We start from the raw sequence: 14,536 nt of genomic DNA on the forward strand, positions 1-14,536 counted from the left end.
TATCTTTTAAGAATACATAGTGAAATATTTTATATGAAATTATAGTAATTGTTTCAAAATAATCAGTGTAAGGACTGCAGTGAAGAGGAAAACAGATGAAATACTGTAGGACTGCTTTGAATAGATACATGACGAAGTTGGGAGGTGAGATACAGAGATCGGTGTTCTTTTCTCTCTCCTTTCATATATGGTGAAATTTTTTATAAGGTTTTTAAAGATTTAAACTTGCTAAATGTTGTAATTCACAGAATTATCGAGTAAATAAACAAAAGGTGTTGAATTGCTTTGTAAGTGCACAATAATATATAAAGGTAAGAGATAAAAGGAGAGAGAATAACTGATAGAACAAGGTGAAAGACAATCCCAGAAGAGCTCCACAGCTTATTTAGAGAAGATTAAGTGAATGATCCAAGAATTTACTAGGTGCACAGATGGGCTTCAAGATACTGAGAAACCTCTGGAATTGTATATAACTTACAGGTAAAGCTGTTTTATGTGGAAGAAAACCTTTAATTACTGTTGCAAAAAAAAATATGTATGAAGGAGAAACTGGTTTCAAGAATATTAGTAAAGAAAATATAAAGTGACGGTTAATATTAAATTCTAGCAGCACTTTAACTGAACAGTCCCAGATGGTAAGGCTAAGGCTAACATCCCATGAGGATGAAAGCTTTCTCTTAGGAATTGTAGATAATACTCGGAGAAGTATCACACTGCTACGCATAAATCAAACTGAATTAAAGTTTCATATAGTAAGACTTTTTTTACATGCAGACTTTAATTTCACAGCAAGACTGGCATAGAATACCTAAACACAAAAGATAGCACGCATGAAAGACAATCTAACTGCTTGATGTAACAGTACACATAATTCATCCCCCCAGGGCTTTCCATAACTACAATGCAGCGATCCCAGAAAGCACGGCCCCAGCACCAACATCTACAAAGCAACCGCCACTTTCTACATGTGTTCTCTTTCTGTGTGTTTTCTTCATTTTACTTAATCAACTCTGCTACTGCTACTCCTTAGCAAAACTAGTAAAAACATCTCTTCCAATAGAAGGCTGATTCATCTACACTGAGTATCTGTTATTTAGCGTTGCTGCCTTCATGGTTCACCTTACAGTTTAAGGTCACGGAGACAGCTTCTTTCCTTAAATCTCACAAACAAACCTATGCCAGTTTCACATGTTTCTTCTGCAGCTTCCTCATCTCGCTCAGCCTTAAGGGAAATGAAGAGAGCTGGGACCTTGCTCTGGATTAGGCTTTTGTTCAAGGAAATGATGTAACTTGATCTTCTATCCAGACTGCTAAAACTCTCTTCCTATCAGCTACAAAGCTGGCTTCCTTATCATTCCCGTAGCTGGAGTAACGCTTCTAAGGTTCCTCAAGAACTTGTCCTTCACATTCACAACATGACTATTCATTTGGTACAAGACTAGCTTTCAGCCTCTGTTGCCTTCTGCATACCTTCCTCACTAGGCTTAATCATTTCTTCTTTGTTTTATAATGAAAGATACGAGACTCTTAATTTCACTAGAACACTTACAGACCTTTATATGCCTAATATTAATATGGTGTCTCAGGTAACAGAGACGTCTAAGACGACAGATGGGGGAATGGCTGGTCAGTGGAGCCCTTCAGAACACACACAACATTTATTAAGTTTACCGTCACATATGGGTGCCGTTCATGGTGTCCCAAAATAATTTTTTTCCTAACCACTAGACTATGTGGAATTCCAAAATAATTTACAAGTGTAACATCAAAGATTACCAATCACAGATAACCATAACATACATAATAGTAATAATGTAAAAGTTTGGGCAGTACCCATAGCTCAGTGGGCAGGGTGCTGGCCACATATACTGAGGCTGGCGGGTTTGAACCAGTCTGGGCCAGCTAAAACAAGGACAACTGCAACAACGACAAAAAAAAAAAAAAAATAGCCAGGTGTTGTGGTGGGCACCTGTAGTCCCAGCTACCTGGGAGACTGAGGCAAGAGAATGGCTTAAGCCCCAGAGTTTGAGGTTGCTATGAGTGACACCACGGCACTCTATCCAGGGTGACAGCTTGAGGCTCTGTCTCAAAAAAAAAAAAAAGAGAGAAAGTTTGAGATATCGCAAGATTTACCAAAACGTGATACAAAGATAAGTGAGCACATGCTTTTGGACAAATTGTCACTAAAAGACTTTCTAGAGGCAGGGTTAACAACAAACCCTTTTTTCAATGTTTCAAAAAGCAATATTGGCAAAATACAATAAAACAAAGCACCATAGAACAGATCTCTAGAAAGAAGAAGACCAAAAAAAAGAAAAAAAAGTGAAGGTGGCCGTAAGGTTGTTATCCACATACGAAGTCCCACAATAACAGCACAATCTGGAGGGGTTAGAAAATGGTCGGTCATTTGCCTAACTACTTGATGAATATTAGAATGCATCAATAAATCACAACAAGCAAGAAATGTACAGGGTCTCTTAAAAAAGAATAATTTAAAAATCTAAGGCCAGGTTTACTGACTCATGCCTTTAATCTCAGCACTCTGGCAGGCCAAGGTGTGAAGACAGCTTGAGGCCAGGAGTTTGAGACAGGCCTGGGCTATATAGTGACACCCTGTTTCCAAAGAGAAAAAAGAAGGAGAAGGAAGGGAGGAAGGGAGGGTGGAAGGAAGGAAGGGATGGGAAGAGAGAAAGGGATGGAAGGGAAGGGGGGAAGGGAGGAAAGAAGGGAGGGAGGCAGGGGTCAAAGGGGAAAGGTGGAGGAAGGGAGAAAAGGAAAGGAGGGAGGGGAATGTACAGGCTAACACAGGTGAACCACAAGAAAAGAGACTTAGAGAAGCTGGTGAAGTAATAGATTATAAAGTAAGCACTAGGACAATGCAAACTCTTGCCCCATATTCATCATGGGAGACTGAGTTTCTTATGCTTGAAAATGACTACAAAACATCCTAGGGGAAGAACCAAAAAATTTCTGAAAACAGAAGTGTGGGTAGTGTGTTACGAACAGAAATTCAGAAGCACAGACTGAGAGAATGGATTGTCAGGAAGGCCCCAAAACCTATCTAGACAAGATAAGAGAGTCTTATAACTACTCCTAACCATAACAAGAATAATGGCTAGGTTTTTTTGGCTTTAAATTTCCAACTAGAACTTTGTTTCTGTATTACTTATGTGAGGTGCCCGGCAGTGTGGGAACCCTATTAATACTAACTGAAACTTGGTGTGTTTTCTGAAAGCAAATTATATTAAAAATCATTGGTCAGATCTGTAGATTATTAGGGGAAGGAGACAGAGTGGGGAGGAAAGGAAAAAAGGAGAGCCAGACCAAAACATTTTTTAAAAATTAATAGGTCACTCTGGTTCCCATTAGCTTCCCACCTTCCAACACAAACCACTGTTAGAATGCTGAGAACAGGTTTATGTTAAGTGCCCACCCAGGTGGTGGTTCTCACCCATCTATGAAAAAGTGACACACCACTGTCTTCGGGTGTTTGTGCCAGTTTCCCCCACAAATCCCTTGAGATATTCAGGGGCTGCAGCAGTCAAGACAGAATGAGGTTATAAGAAGGCTAATGACACTAGCAATTGAGAAGCTTAGCCTTGAAGAGCGGGACAGAAACATTAATACATTTCCCTCCGACAAAAAAGAAATTAATACTGACTGAAAAGGACAGGCAGGTTCAGAGGCAGAAGGAAAAGAAAATGAGGAATTTCGTGCCCCAAACTTCACAGTTGTCTGGGAAATAAGAGGTTATTCATCTGTTCAAAATTACAGTAGCACTTCCATAGCTGACCACCTACCTACCTACCTACAGTAATCTTGACCACCTACCTACCAGCTACCTACCTACCTACAGTAATCTTAAATTGACCTAATTTTCATAGACCGGACACACACCACATGCAGTATCAGTACAGAAGGCCTAGTTCCTTAGGCTAGACACCTTCTTATGTTGACCAGTCCGTTGGGTGGTCAAGTTGCAGTGGTTCTGCTGAAAGGGCAATCTGAGCACTTGAGAAAATGGAAAAGATCTGTAACAGGCATTGAGGGGATTAGGAAAAGGAACGGCAGAGGAGAAGAGCTATCAAATAGTATCAAGGGCCTACTGAGGTCAAAAAAGCATGAATCTGTTACCAAGGCCACTGGCACATTTCTACAGTTTCTTCAAAATTGTCTGAAGACAACAGAGTTCAGTCAATTACAATACAGGACAAGGGCTACAAGACAATAAACAAAGGATGCTATGATGTCAGAGAAGGCACATTTGAGGCTCCACGGAGAGCTTTGAAAAATAAAAGTAACAAAGCTTAAAAAGAAGTGGAACATTTACAAAACACTTTCTGCTTTGGAAAATTTAACGCTCTGAGCTGATTCGGGATATCCTAAATAGTAAATTAATTGTTTCTCTTCGGCTGTCTGAATATGAAATTAAAGCTTCTTATAAAGGAGGCTTTCCTGAAACTACTGTATGGTTACAGGCACAAAGCACCAACATCCTGGACGCAACATTTCTTCGCTCATATGAAACCATATGGCAAACCTTAATCTTAAGGTTTTCATGTTAAACTCATGAAACTAGACATATCCAGCACTGTATTCAGAATTGTCTTTAACGAATGCCATACAAATTCTAAACAATGACGGCCATCGTATTCTAAATTCGTGTACTGGTACACCGATAACTACAGAATGTGCTCAAGAACTGTTGGCATTTTACCAGCCCCAAACCAGAGCGTGCTTGTCTTGACTATGTCTGAGATGCAGCACCCAAGGCGAAAAACCACTAGCTGAACACGACAGGGAAATCACAACGCATCCTTCCGGATGGTGGGGAATGCACGGAACAATGTAGCCAAAAATATCACCGCAACAGAAAAACCAGTATTAGTGACTATCCCTTCCTTGGTCAACAATAATAAAAATGTTCCTAAAAGCGAAATTCACAAAGGCTGCCAGGGACGTCACCTGCGAATTCACCAGCCGGCGCTCGGCGTTCAGCCTCAGACGCCTGCAGCGCCGGGTAGGAAGCCAGCTCGGTGCCAGCTCCGTGTCGCCCGCCCCACCGCGGGGGGAAGGTCAAAGCCGCACCAGCCGGCGGCCTCCCAGGCGGCGCAGCAAGAAAGGGCCCTTCCTGCAGAGTCGATTGTGCGCAGAGACTAACCTTGGCGTCCTGGCTGCGTAAGACCCGGCGGAGTTTGAACTCGGCTTTCTCAAGCTCCCTTTTTCCCTAACCGCAACACCCACGCGCCTCGTTTTTCTCCACTTCCTGCGCCCCGACCACCCACAGCGCAGCCCCAGCCACCTGATAAGCACTCCAGGGGGTCCCGTGTTTACAATGCTGCCCACCGGAAGCGGAAGTTAGAACGCCCGACTTCCTACCTGCCTGCCTTTGATGACTGGTTGCCAAGAAACGGATCCGGCCCACACTCGGGGCGTCCAAACAGTACCCTGGAGCAAGCAAAGGAAAGTCGACTTTCTTTCTCAGCCGCCGACGCCTCCTCCAGGACTACAAGTCCCAGGTGTCACTGCGGCCGCCCCCACCGCGTTACCTTCTGGGAATTGTAGTCGAGGTCACTCGGCCGAGCGCGCCCTCTAGCAGCTGCCGGGAGCGTCGGCGCGCGGGGCCGCAGAGCGCGAGCGCGGCCCGCAGAGAGCGAGCGCAGGTAAGGCGGCTGCGCGGCGAAGGGGCGCGCGAGGTGGAGCCGTCCCTCCCCTACACAGCGCATCCAGGCAGCGGGTTAAGAAAGCAAGACTCTGGGAAAATAACTTGGAGGGGAATTCCGAGGCTTAAGATAGAGTCCCGCTCTAATGGGGTATACAGCCTGGCTGATGAGGCCAGCTAGGTGCAGAGAATAGAGAGGCAAAACTCGATCAAAAAGGGATCTGTAGGGCGGGTCGGGGAAGGTCATGGCTGAACTGTGGGCTTCACGTCGGAAGTAACCAGTTGAACCCAGATGAGAGAATTATGGCCTGAATGTGTCTGTGGGTCACGTCATGAAGATAAATAAGCAGGCAGATGTAACACGGGTAATTAATATTGTCAGTTTGTCGTGTAGCTGTCTTGTGCAAAAGACTCATTTTTTGGAAACCAGGTTCTTAAGGGAAGACGGCGTCCTGTGCACAGTAGGGTGCTTAATAGATTCTCTAGTATAGATGCCATTAGCACCCACCATCACTATCGCCAGTTGTGACGACAAATTGTTTCCCCAGGGAAATATCCCCTGGAAGAAAACTCCTGCTGGGAACTACTGGTAAATACTAAGGATTCTCCTGAAAAGTCGCTGACACCCTTTGAACGCCAAAACTATTGCCATACTAATATGAGGGCGGTTATTTAGCCCTTTTCACGGTGCTGACATTTGTACTGACAGTAGGAAAGCAATGGTGGGTAAAACTGCTGGCACTTCAATAAGGAATCACAGGAACAATACCGAACCGTACTGGCGGTCATCGTATTCACTGCCACACACACTCCTAGTTAAGAGAAAGAAATGCTCTCAAGAACATCCTCAATGAAGCTGTAAAAATTATTCAAACGACCCTTGAGCACAGTCTTTAATATTCTGTGTGAAAAAAATGGTAAGTCTTCATAAAGTCCTTCTGCATACTGAAGTATGGGAACAAGACTCAGGGACAAGTATTTCTGAGATCTTGTTCTAAACTGAACTAGAGACTTTTTTCATGGAACATTACTTGCAAGAACCACTGACAAACCGGCTATTCAGACTTAGGATCGGACAGAACTTTTCATGAAAATGAACAAAATGGAACCTGGTACTTTTATTTAAAAAATGGCAGTGTTTGTTGACGAAGATAAAATTAAAGAGTTTAGGCAAAAATTTTGATTTTTGGAAAAATTGTATTCACCATAAAATCTTGGCAGCTTCCCAATACTTAAGACTTTTCCAGTGATATCATGATTCATATTATCAGATGTGATTTTTATTTGTATTGTTTGATTAGCTGCATCAACATTTGTACAAGCTGCATAAGTGAACAAGTATTTTCAAAATTATCAATGCATAACTGGGGTAGCCAGCCTCCAAGAAGGCCCTCAATAATTCCCACTCCTCCATTCACATCCTTGTGGAGTTCTCTGACCAGGGTTGTTCTGTGCCACCTATAGAATAAGGCAAAAGTGATATCGCTTCGATGTTAATTATAAAAGACACTAACATGGTGGTGATATTTCTCAATCTAGGTAGAGTTTACATGTCCACATTCACTGTATACCTGAAACACTGAAAATCTATTGAGCCGAATACTCATTTGTACACTTCTCTTTCCTAAATTTTTCAAGTAATTTAACCTTGATCCCTTTCCTCTGATAAAAGCCACTGCTCACTAAGTTTTGGTACTTCATCCATGACTTCTCTACTTCAGTCTGGTCCGTGATCTTGATCCACCCATTATATATTTCGTTTCCTATGCCTTTTATAATGGTGTCATCTTTCAAGTTGCTAAAAATCCTCAAAATTTATCATAGTTAACATTGATTAGCATTTACAGTAAGTAGAATGCTGTATTTACAATCTGTAGAACAGCTCAAAAAATACTGATTTTTCGAACAAGAATTTCATGTACTATTTTGAGCAGTCAAGGTAAATACCTAGAGCACTTGATTAGCTTCCTATTATGCTATTCATAATACTCTTTTGCAGTTTGCTTTTGTAGTTTTAAAGATTTAGAATGCCAACAATCTAGCATAAGCCCTGCCTGATATGGTCACTATATAGATACAAGATCTATTAATTACATTCCAGAGTAGAGGGATTCTAACCAAATCTAATGTTAGGCCACTGACGAATGATAGCTACTTTGGCTTTTATCTTAATACTGTATTTAGGTGGTCGATTACATGAAATCAAAACTAATTTGAGATAACAATTACAAAATGTGGTCTAGTACTATGTATTTAGGTACATTGTTAAAAAGAAGGCAGCACAGGCTCCGCCCCTGTAGCTCAAGTGGCCTATGGCACCAGCCACATACACTGGACCTTGCGGGTTCAAATCCATCCCGGGCTGCCAAACAACAATGACAACTACAACCAAAAGATAGCTGGGTCTTGTGGTGGGCGCCGGGAAGCCCAGCTACTTGGGAGGCTGAGGCAAGAGAATCGCTTAAGCCTAAGAGCTAAAGGTTGCTGTGAGCTGTGATGCCAAAGCACTCTACCCAGGGCGACAGCTTGAGACTCCAAAAAAAAAAAAAAAGAAGGCACAGACATTCAGACATGAATAGCTTTTTTGCCCACTTAGTTTTCCCAGAGGTTAAAGTTTTTAAAAGTAAGCACATTATAACAGATGAAATACAAAATTTTTCTTTATTATACCATCTTTCTAAATCAAAGTACTTGAAATTGTAAATTTAAATATATTCTCGTCAAAATATACATGAACCACAAAGACTGATTTCTACTACCAATTTACAGTTACGTTGTGTGTGGAATTCATTCATCTGTCAGAACTCAACAATGAAAATAAGACTTCTATTGTGGTTGGAGAAATGGGGAAAGGAATTAAGGGAAAAAAACATGTAGACAACAACATTTTTCATTCATTCCAAAGACGCCTGCTGGAATACAGAGGCATGGAGCTCTACATCTGGCCACAGGCCACAGCAAGCATTAATTCAGGGTGAACAGTATCACTACAAGATCAAAAAGGTCCTGTCGGGCAGGGAGGAAAAGAGTTTGTATAAAATCATCTAAAACTCTGAAAAACTATAAAAAGCATATCAAGAAAAAAAATAAAGTAAAAGCCAAAGAGTTTATTTCAGTGAAATTATTTTAAATTAGGTATGATATATTAAGCTCCCATGTGCCCCAACCTGGTAGAAAAATTCCTCTCAGTGAGAAATCAATTATTTTAATGGCAAAATTTTTACATATCAGTAAAATCTGTTATATTTAAAACTATGTATACAGTACATTTCTGGCAAAAACCTTATACATCTTTCAGTTGTCAAGACAAAGTAAAAATGTGGTTGCATAAAATCACAAAAAATATAAATTGCTGAAAAGATAATAAAAAAAGATTAAAAATCATTTGCATTGACTCCCTTTACATCTTCAGTATGGGTAAGAATTTGCTAATCACAATAAATTTGTGAAACTCCTGTCGCAACCTTGACACATTTAACCAAAAGTTATCATTTCAAATATTCTAGCTTAAAATCTGTGCATTTATCATACTATTTGTACAAGTGCAATATTTAAATATTTTCAAAATAAAACCCAGTAACTAAAGGAATCACAATAACTTACAAAAGAAGCAAAGTTTACAAAATTAACAACTTTTAGAGGGTCCTATTCAGTCGGTTCCTCCTTTTCTTCTCCCCTCCCCACAACAGCTTATAGAGACATTACTTAGTTCTATTCACAAATCTGTAACTTTAAAAAAGCAGTCTTCTGTTCTTAACATCAGGAATATAACGCTGCATTTAGAGAATTAAGTGAAAGCAATATCCCAAAACAAAGGGGCACACACAAGTTATTATATAAATACAGGTTTTGAACACATACTTAAACGTAACTTCTATTACTTTGTACAGTTTCCAAATTCAAAGTTGAATAGCACAAGCCCTGGACAAAAAGAAACAAGATTTTTCATTTGAATTCAGTGCATGATTCTACACGTGCTGGAGTCAAATCTACGACTAGAGTAATCATTCATACAAGCCATTGGACATTTGAGTGCATTACCATCTGGTTACATAGATGCTCACTGTATTTGCCAAAAACAATCCTAAAATACGTACAATGATTCTTAAAATAGGAAAAAAAAAACAACACACTGTTGAAATGGGAAAAATGACTAATACAAAAAATCAGTGTCCTGAATATAAGGCAAATATGAGTAGTACAATATTATTAGTATATACATGATACCAGTTTTATCTGAGGTGACTTTAAATTTCATTTACACTTATTATGTGATACTATTACTAGGAGTAAGAAAAAGAAAATATAAATGTAAATCTTAGTAAAATTAAACATTTTTATACAGTTTCCATAATGCTAATTTTCAGGAAAGTAATTAAAACCCAAAACAAATGTGACCAATTGGAAGAACTGATTTGTTCCACATTTTATCAAAATAATAATAATGTTATATCTGAGTAAAGCGATACAACCAAATGCAATGTGTAAACTTTAATTGGATCCCAGTTTGAAATAACCAGCTATAAAAATAATTTGGAAGACAACTGAGGAAATTTAAATATGGACTGAGTATTAGATGATATTATGGAATTATTAATTTTATATTGTTATGGTTTTTTAAAAGAATATCACTTTTTTAATTTTTTTTTTTAACCAAGTGCAATTGCTTTAGAGAATGTCATTAGTTTTAGTAAAAGCTTGAAGTATTTAAGGGGGCAAATGTATCTGTACCACCCAAATGATTCAAGAAAAAAGCATATATACACATTCACACATACATATGCATAGCTATATCTTTTATACATATATATTATGGAGGAATAGATCAAGTAAATATGGCAAAACACTAACAGTTGTTGAATCTAAATGACAGATACACATGTGATCACCCTACAATTCAATACAATTGAAAATTATATTTCAATTTTTCTGATTTTAAAAGTGTTCCTCATAAAACCTGGAGGAAAAGTCATACCCCAGCATTTAGAGTTTTTAAGAGATATTTTTTCTATGCACTGAATCCAATTTTACAAACATATAATCAAATGACTAGAAATGTTTACATATACTTAATACTGACTGATAAGATAAGCAAAAGAATTTGTGAAATTGGCAAAAACAACATGATTTATTTATAGTATATGCAACTCAGTTTATATAACAAGAATACTTTATGTACAAAATATAGTGGGAAAATTAAAAGATTAAACTTAGTGCTAGAGTATCTGAATATATAAATTTTGTGTGTTTTTGGACTTAAGAGCTAAAGAAAAAATTCAAATTGGGTCTAATACTTGACATGACTTACCATACACTATAGAATTTTAAGAGGGGGGAAAAGGACAAAGTTATCCAGACACTTACTACTATTAGAAGATATCAGCTATCTAAGAAGATAAAGAGTCCAGGAAACAAAATCACCTATAAAGGTCTCTGGGATTTCTAGGCAAATTATTTATTGAATAAATTTATGAAGCAAATATATAACATATCAACATGTAATAATACATGAAGGCCTTTATGGTAAATTAATATTCTCAAAGCCCCTGTTTACACTAAATATAAAATACCCCCAAATCAAGTGAGCCTGAGAGACCTACAATCCATTGTGTATATTATGCTATATGCCTACTGAACAATGAACAAAATGATCTTAATTCATTTCTGCACGTTAAGCTTTTAGTATTAATCAAGTCCCAATCCCTGTGCAAACTGCATTCCAAAGGCCAATCCTTAGTTATAATTCTGTATAACTTGATTACAAATGGAAGCATTTGGCTATGACTTAGTATGCATGCTTATTGCTATCAAAGAAATAAGCAGTTTTAGGTTTACTGTGCAAGAATTTTAATTAGATTTGCACACATCTCAAAAAATTCTATCGTGTGACTTCCTGGTCTTGGAGTTAAATCAACAGGAGAAGAGTCAAGTGAGGTCACAGATGAGGTAAGAGAAACTTCTGAGGATTTTCCTTGAGCCTCAGCATCTGAATCATTCCTTTGGCAAGATCGATAGTTGCTAACTGATCCCGATCTCTGTGGAGTAGCAGTCCCTGATTTGGCTTCTGTAATTTCATCTGGGTAAAAAGAATTTCAATTTATTATAACCTAAGACTTCCCCTCCCCCAATTTTTGTAACAGTATTGAATTTGTTTCTTTAAGTGAATTTAGTGCCAGCTATCCAGAGCATTATTATTTTAAATAAAAAGAGAAGCAATGAACCTATGTTAATCCACTCTCCTTTTTACATGCAGTGTGTACGCTGGTGATGGCTAATCAAGATTAGGTATAGAATGTAGCTACTCATCAATCACAATCTAAGATTAAGAGCCCAATAAACTAACAGCCTAGAGCTTAATAAACACCATTATCTAGCAACAAAAATCAATTCCCCTACATTAAAATCATAAAACCAACACACTTGATATTTGCAAGGTATCTTGGAAATCATCTTACCCAACCTCTCATTGTATTGATAAGGAAACAACCCTAGAGATAAACGATTTATCCAACGTAACGAATGAACAGAATTAAGTCTAGAACCCAACTCTCCTACCTCTCAGCTCAGCGCTTTTCATTCTCCACTTTCTCTTCATTTTTCATTTAAGATGCCATAAAAGAAGGGCCAGCACGGTGGCGGCTCACACCTGTAATCCCAGCACTATGGGAGACTGAAGCAGGTGGACTGCTTCAGGAACTCAGGAGTTAGAGATTAGCCTGAGCAAGAGCGAGACCTCATCTCTAAAAATAACTAGGCATTGCAGCGGTTGCCTGTAGTCCCAGCTACAGGAGTCTGAGGCAAGAGGAACACTTGAGCCCAAGACTTTGAGGTTGCTGTGAGTATAAGATCACAGCACTCTACAGGGGCAGGAAAATAAGACTCTGTCTCAAAAAAAAAAAAAAAATCCCATAAAAGCAACAATTCCAATGAAAAAAATTTATTTAAATCTAAAGTTGGGAACACAATACAAAAACAGTAAACAATCATTCACCTGGTAGACTCAGATGTTAATAAACCCAAAGTTGCGAATTTGATCCAAATACAATGAGAAAACTAAAGCTCATTTCATAGCTCAGATTGCATTATATATGTTAACAGATATGTACTGTCTGGACATAAAGATAACCAGTCAAGTAAGGTTGGCCAGCATATCATGGCTCAAACCTGTGTCTTTCTGATACCAGGTAAGTACTACTTTGAGTTTATAAAGAAAACAATTCCAAGGTGAGCCTCATATTTATGGAATCTTCCATAAACAAAGATAACACCATATCTTAATGCAATTAATTTGGCCAGCAAAGAATTGCCATAACCTTATACTTAATTTTAAAATCTTTAATAATAAATAAAAGCTTACAGAAGAGTTAATAATTATTTCTATAAAAAACATTTTATCTGACCAAAGTAAACCACACCTAAAAAAAAATTTAGAAAACTATCACTTTAGGATCACATGGCATCTGGCTTTGGGGATTTTAAAAGACAATAATCTTCAAAGGACAACATCTTATAAGACCACAAGAATAACACAATTCACAAATAATATCATGCAGGCACAAAAAGTCACATTTTATATTCCTTTGCTATTGAATGGTTAGGAACAAGTCAAGAAGCCTCAAAAGAATCAAAGACTAAAAAACCAAGTTAGGGAACAAAGTCTAATATATCACATACATTGTTCTGTGGGATGTACATACCATCAATACTACGGAAATCCAGTAAGTAAGTTCTGCTATCCACTTGATATAACTGTAGGCTCATTTTGGAGTATGTGCTTGTCACAGGATTCTTCCTTCGTACACGCAAATAATATGGGTTTACCACCTAGCGCATGGCATGGAAAAGAAAAACAGTCAAAAGCAATTCTTCTATAAAATACAGACTCCAGGTATGCCCAATATGTTCTTGCCTTCTTACCTTCCACTCATAATCCAACTGTTTAATTGCTCTACATACTTCTGCCATGATATCATTTGGTCGACTTTGACTTCTAATTCCTAAATGCCATTTTGCTTTCCGTACGCCTTGGTGTTTGGATTTCTGTGGATTTAATTCATCAAGGGTATGGCGTGCCCTTGGTGTTTCAGCAACCAAGAATGGTACTCTTTCAGGATGGGGCCGAGTCAGATGGTGATCATCGAGAAAAGAATCAGGTGGGCTCGTCGCCAAGTAGAAATCTTTGGCTTCATTCATTATTCTCCTGTTATCGATTATGAGATGGTAGGCAACTGCCAAAGGGTCCTGGTGATTCCTATTATAAAGGCAGCTGAGGACCTCTTCCTCTGAGCATTCAAATTTTTCACATACTTCTTTTAAGGCTTCATCATCAATCATGGTTGAACTATATGATGGATCCTCAGGAAAGAGATATTTTGGAAGGTCCTGTTTAAACCATTCATGTTCCCTGAGAGAAAATGGCAGGGGCAAGAGGATTCTGAGTACAGCTGAGACTGAAAGCAATAGTTGGGGAATTTAGGGCATGAATTCATTTATACTCATAACCTATACTGTACTATTTTTTCTATACTGAAATCATCCTCTTCTAGCTCACACTTCATTGTCTATATCAAAAGAAATGCTCTAGTCAACCTCTGACTTTATGAATTGATGTAGCAGTAGAAAAAGAAATACCTACATTTGTAAAGTTTTAGAAAGAATAAACAATGAATAAAACAACTTATTTCCAGCTGAGAGAGAGAACATATTATGTAGCTTTATTTTCACACTGTTTTGATATAATGTGTAACAACAAAAGTCGCTCGGTGCCTGTGGCTCAAGTGGCTAAGGCGCCAGCCACATACACCTAAGGTGGCAGGTTCGAATCCAGCCCGGGCCGCCAAACAACAATGACGGCTGCAACAAAAAAAAAATAGC

General features: G+C 38.5%; 2 protein-coding genes across 6 annotated transcripts in view; both read right to left on the minus strand.

The window, feature by feature from the left end:
- TTC33 (tetratricopeptide repeat domain 33) overlaps positions 1 to 5,478 on the minus strand; it is a 42,595-nt gene extending 37,117 nt beyond the window's left edge. Inside the window, exon 1 of one of the 4 annotated variants that reach the window (XM_023515001.1) lies at positions 5,380 to 5,478. The gene's annotated coding sequence lies outside the window, so the exon portion shown is untranslated. Of the gene's footprint in view, positions 1 to 4,965; positions 5,022 to 5,161; positions 5,335 to 5,379 lie in introns of those variants that run through there. The other 3 variants (XM_023515002.1, XM_012807088.2, XM_023515003.1) reach the window with 3 other exon arrangements.
- A 5,620-nt stretch (positions 5,479 to 11,098) lies between these two features.
- The window catches only part of PRKAA1 (protein kinase AMP-activated catalytic subunit alpha 1), a 42,007-nt gene continuing 38,569 nt past the window's right edge, over positions 11,099 to 14,536 (minus strand). For both annotated transcript variants that reach the window (XM_003792953.2, XM_023515004.1), the window contains exons 7-9: positions 13,580 to 14,066; positions 13,360 to 13,486; positions 11,099 to 11,738 (exon numbers count right to left, since the gene is read on the minus strand). In XM_003792953.2, the coding sequence (XP_003793001.2) occupies positions 11,494 to 11,738; positions 13,360 to 13,486; positions 13,580 to 14,066 (859 nt within the window). In that variant the 3' untranslated portion in view covers positions 11,099 to 11,493. The remainder of the gene's footprint in view (positions 11,739 to 13,359; positions 13,487 to 13,579; positions 14,067 to 14,536) is intronic.

Source organism: Otolemur garnettii, unplaced genomic scaffold (assembly GCF_000181295.1).
Source record: "Otolemur garnettii isolate 467f Iridium unplaced genomic scaffold, OtoGar3 scaffold00063, whole genome shotgun sequence".
Classification (NCBI taxonomy): domain Eukaryota; kingdom Metazoa; phylum Chordata; class Mammalia; order Primates; family Galagidae; genus Otolemur; species Otolemur garnettii.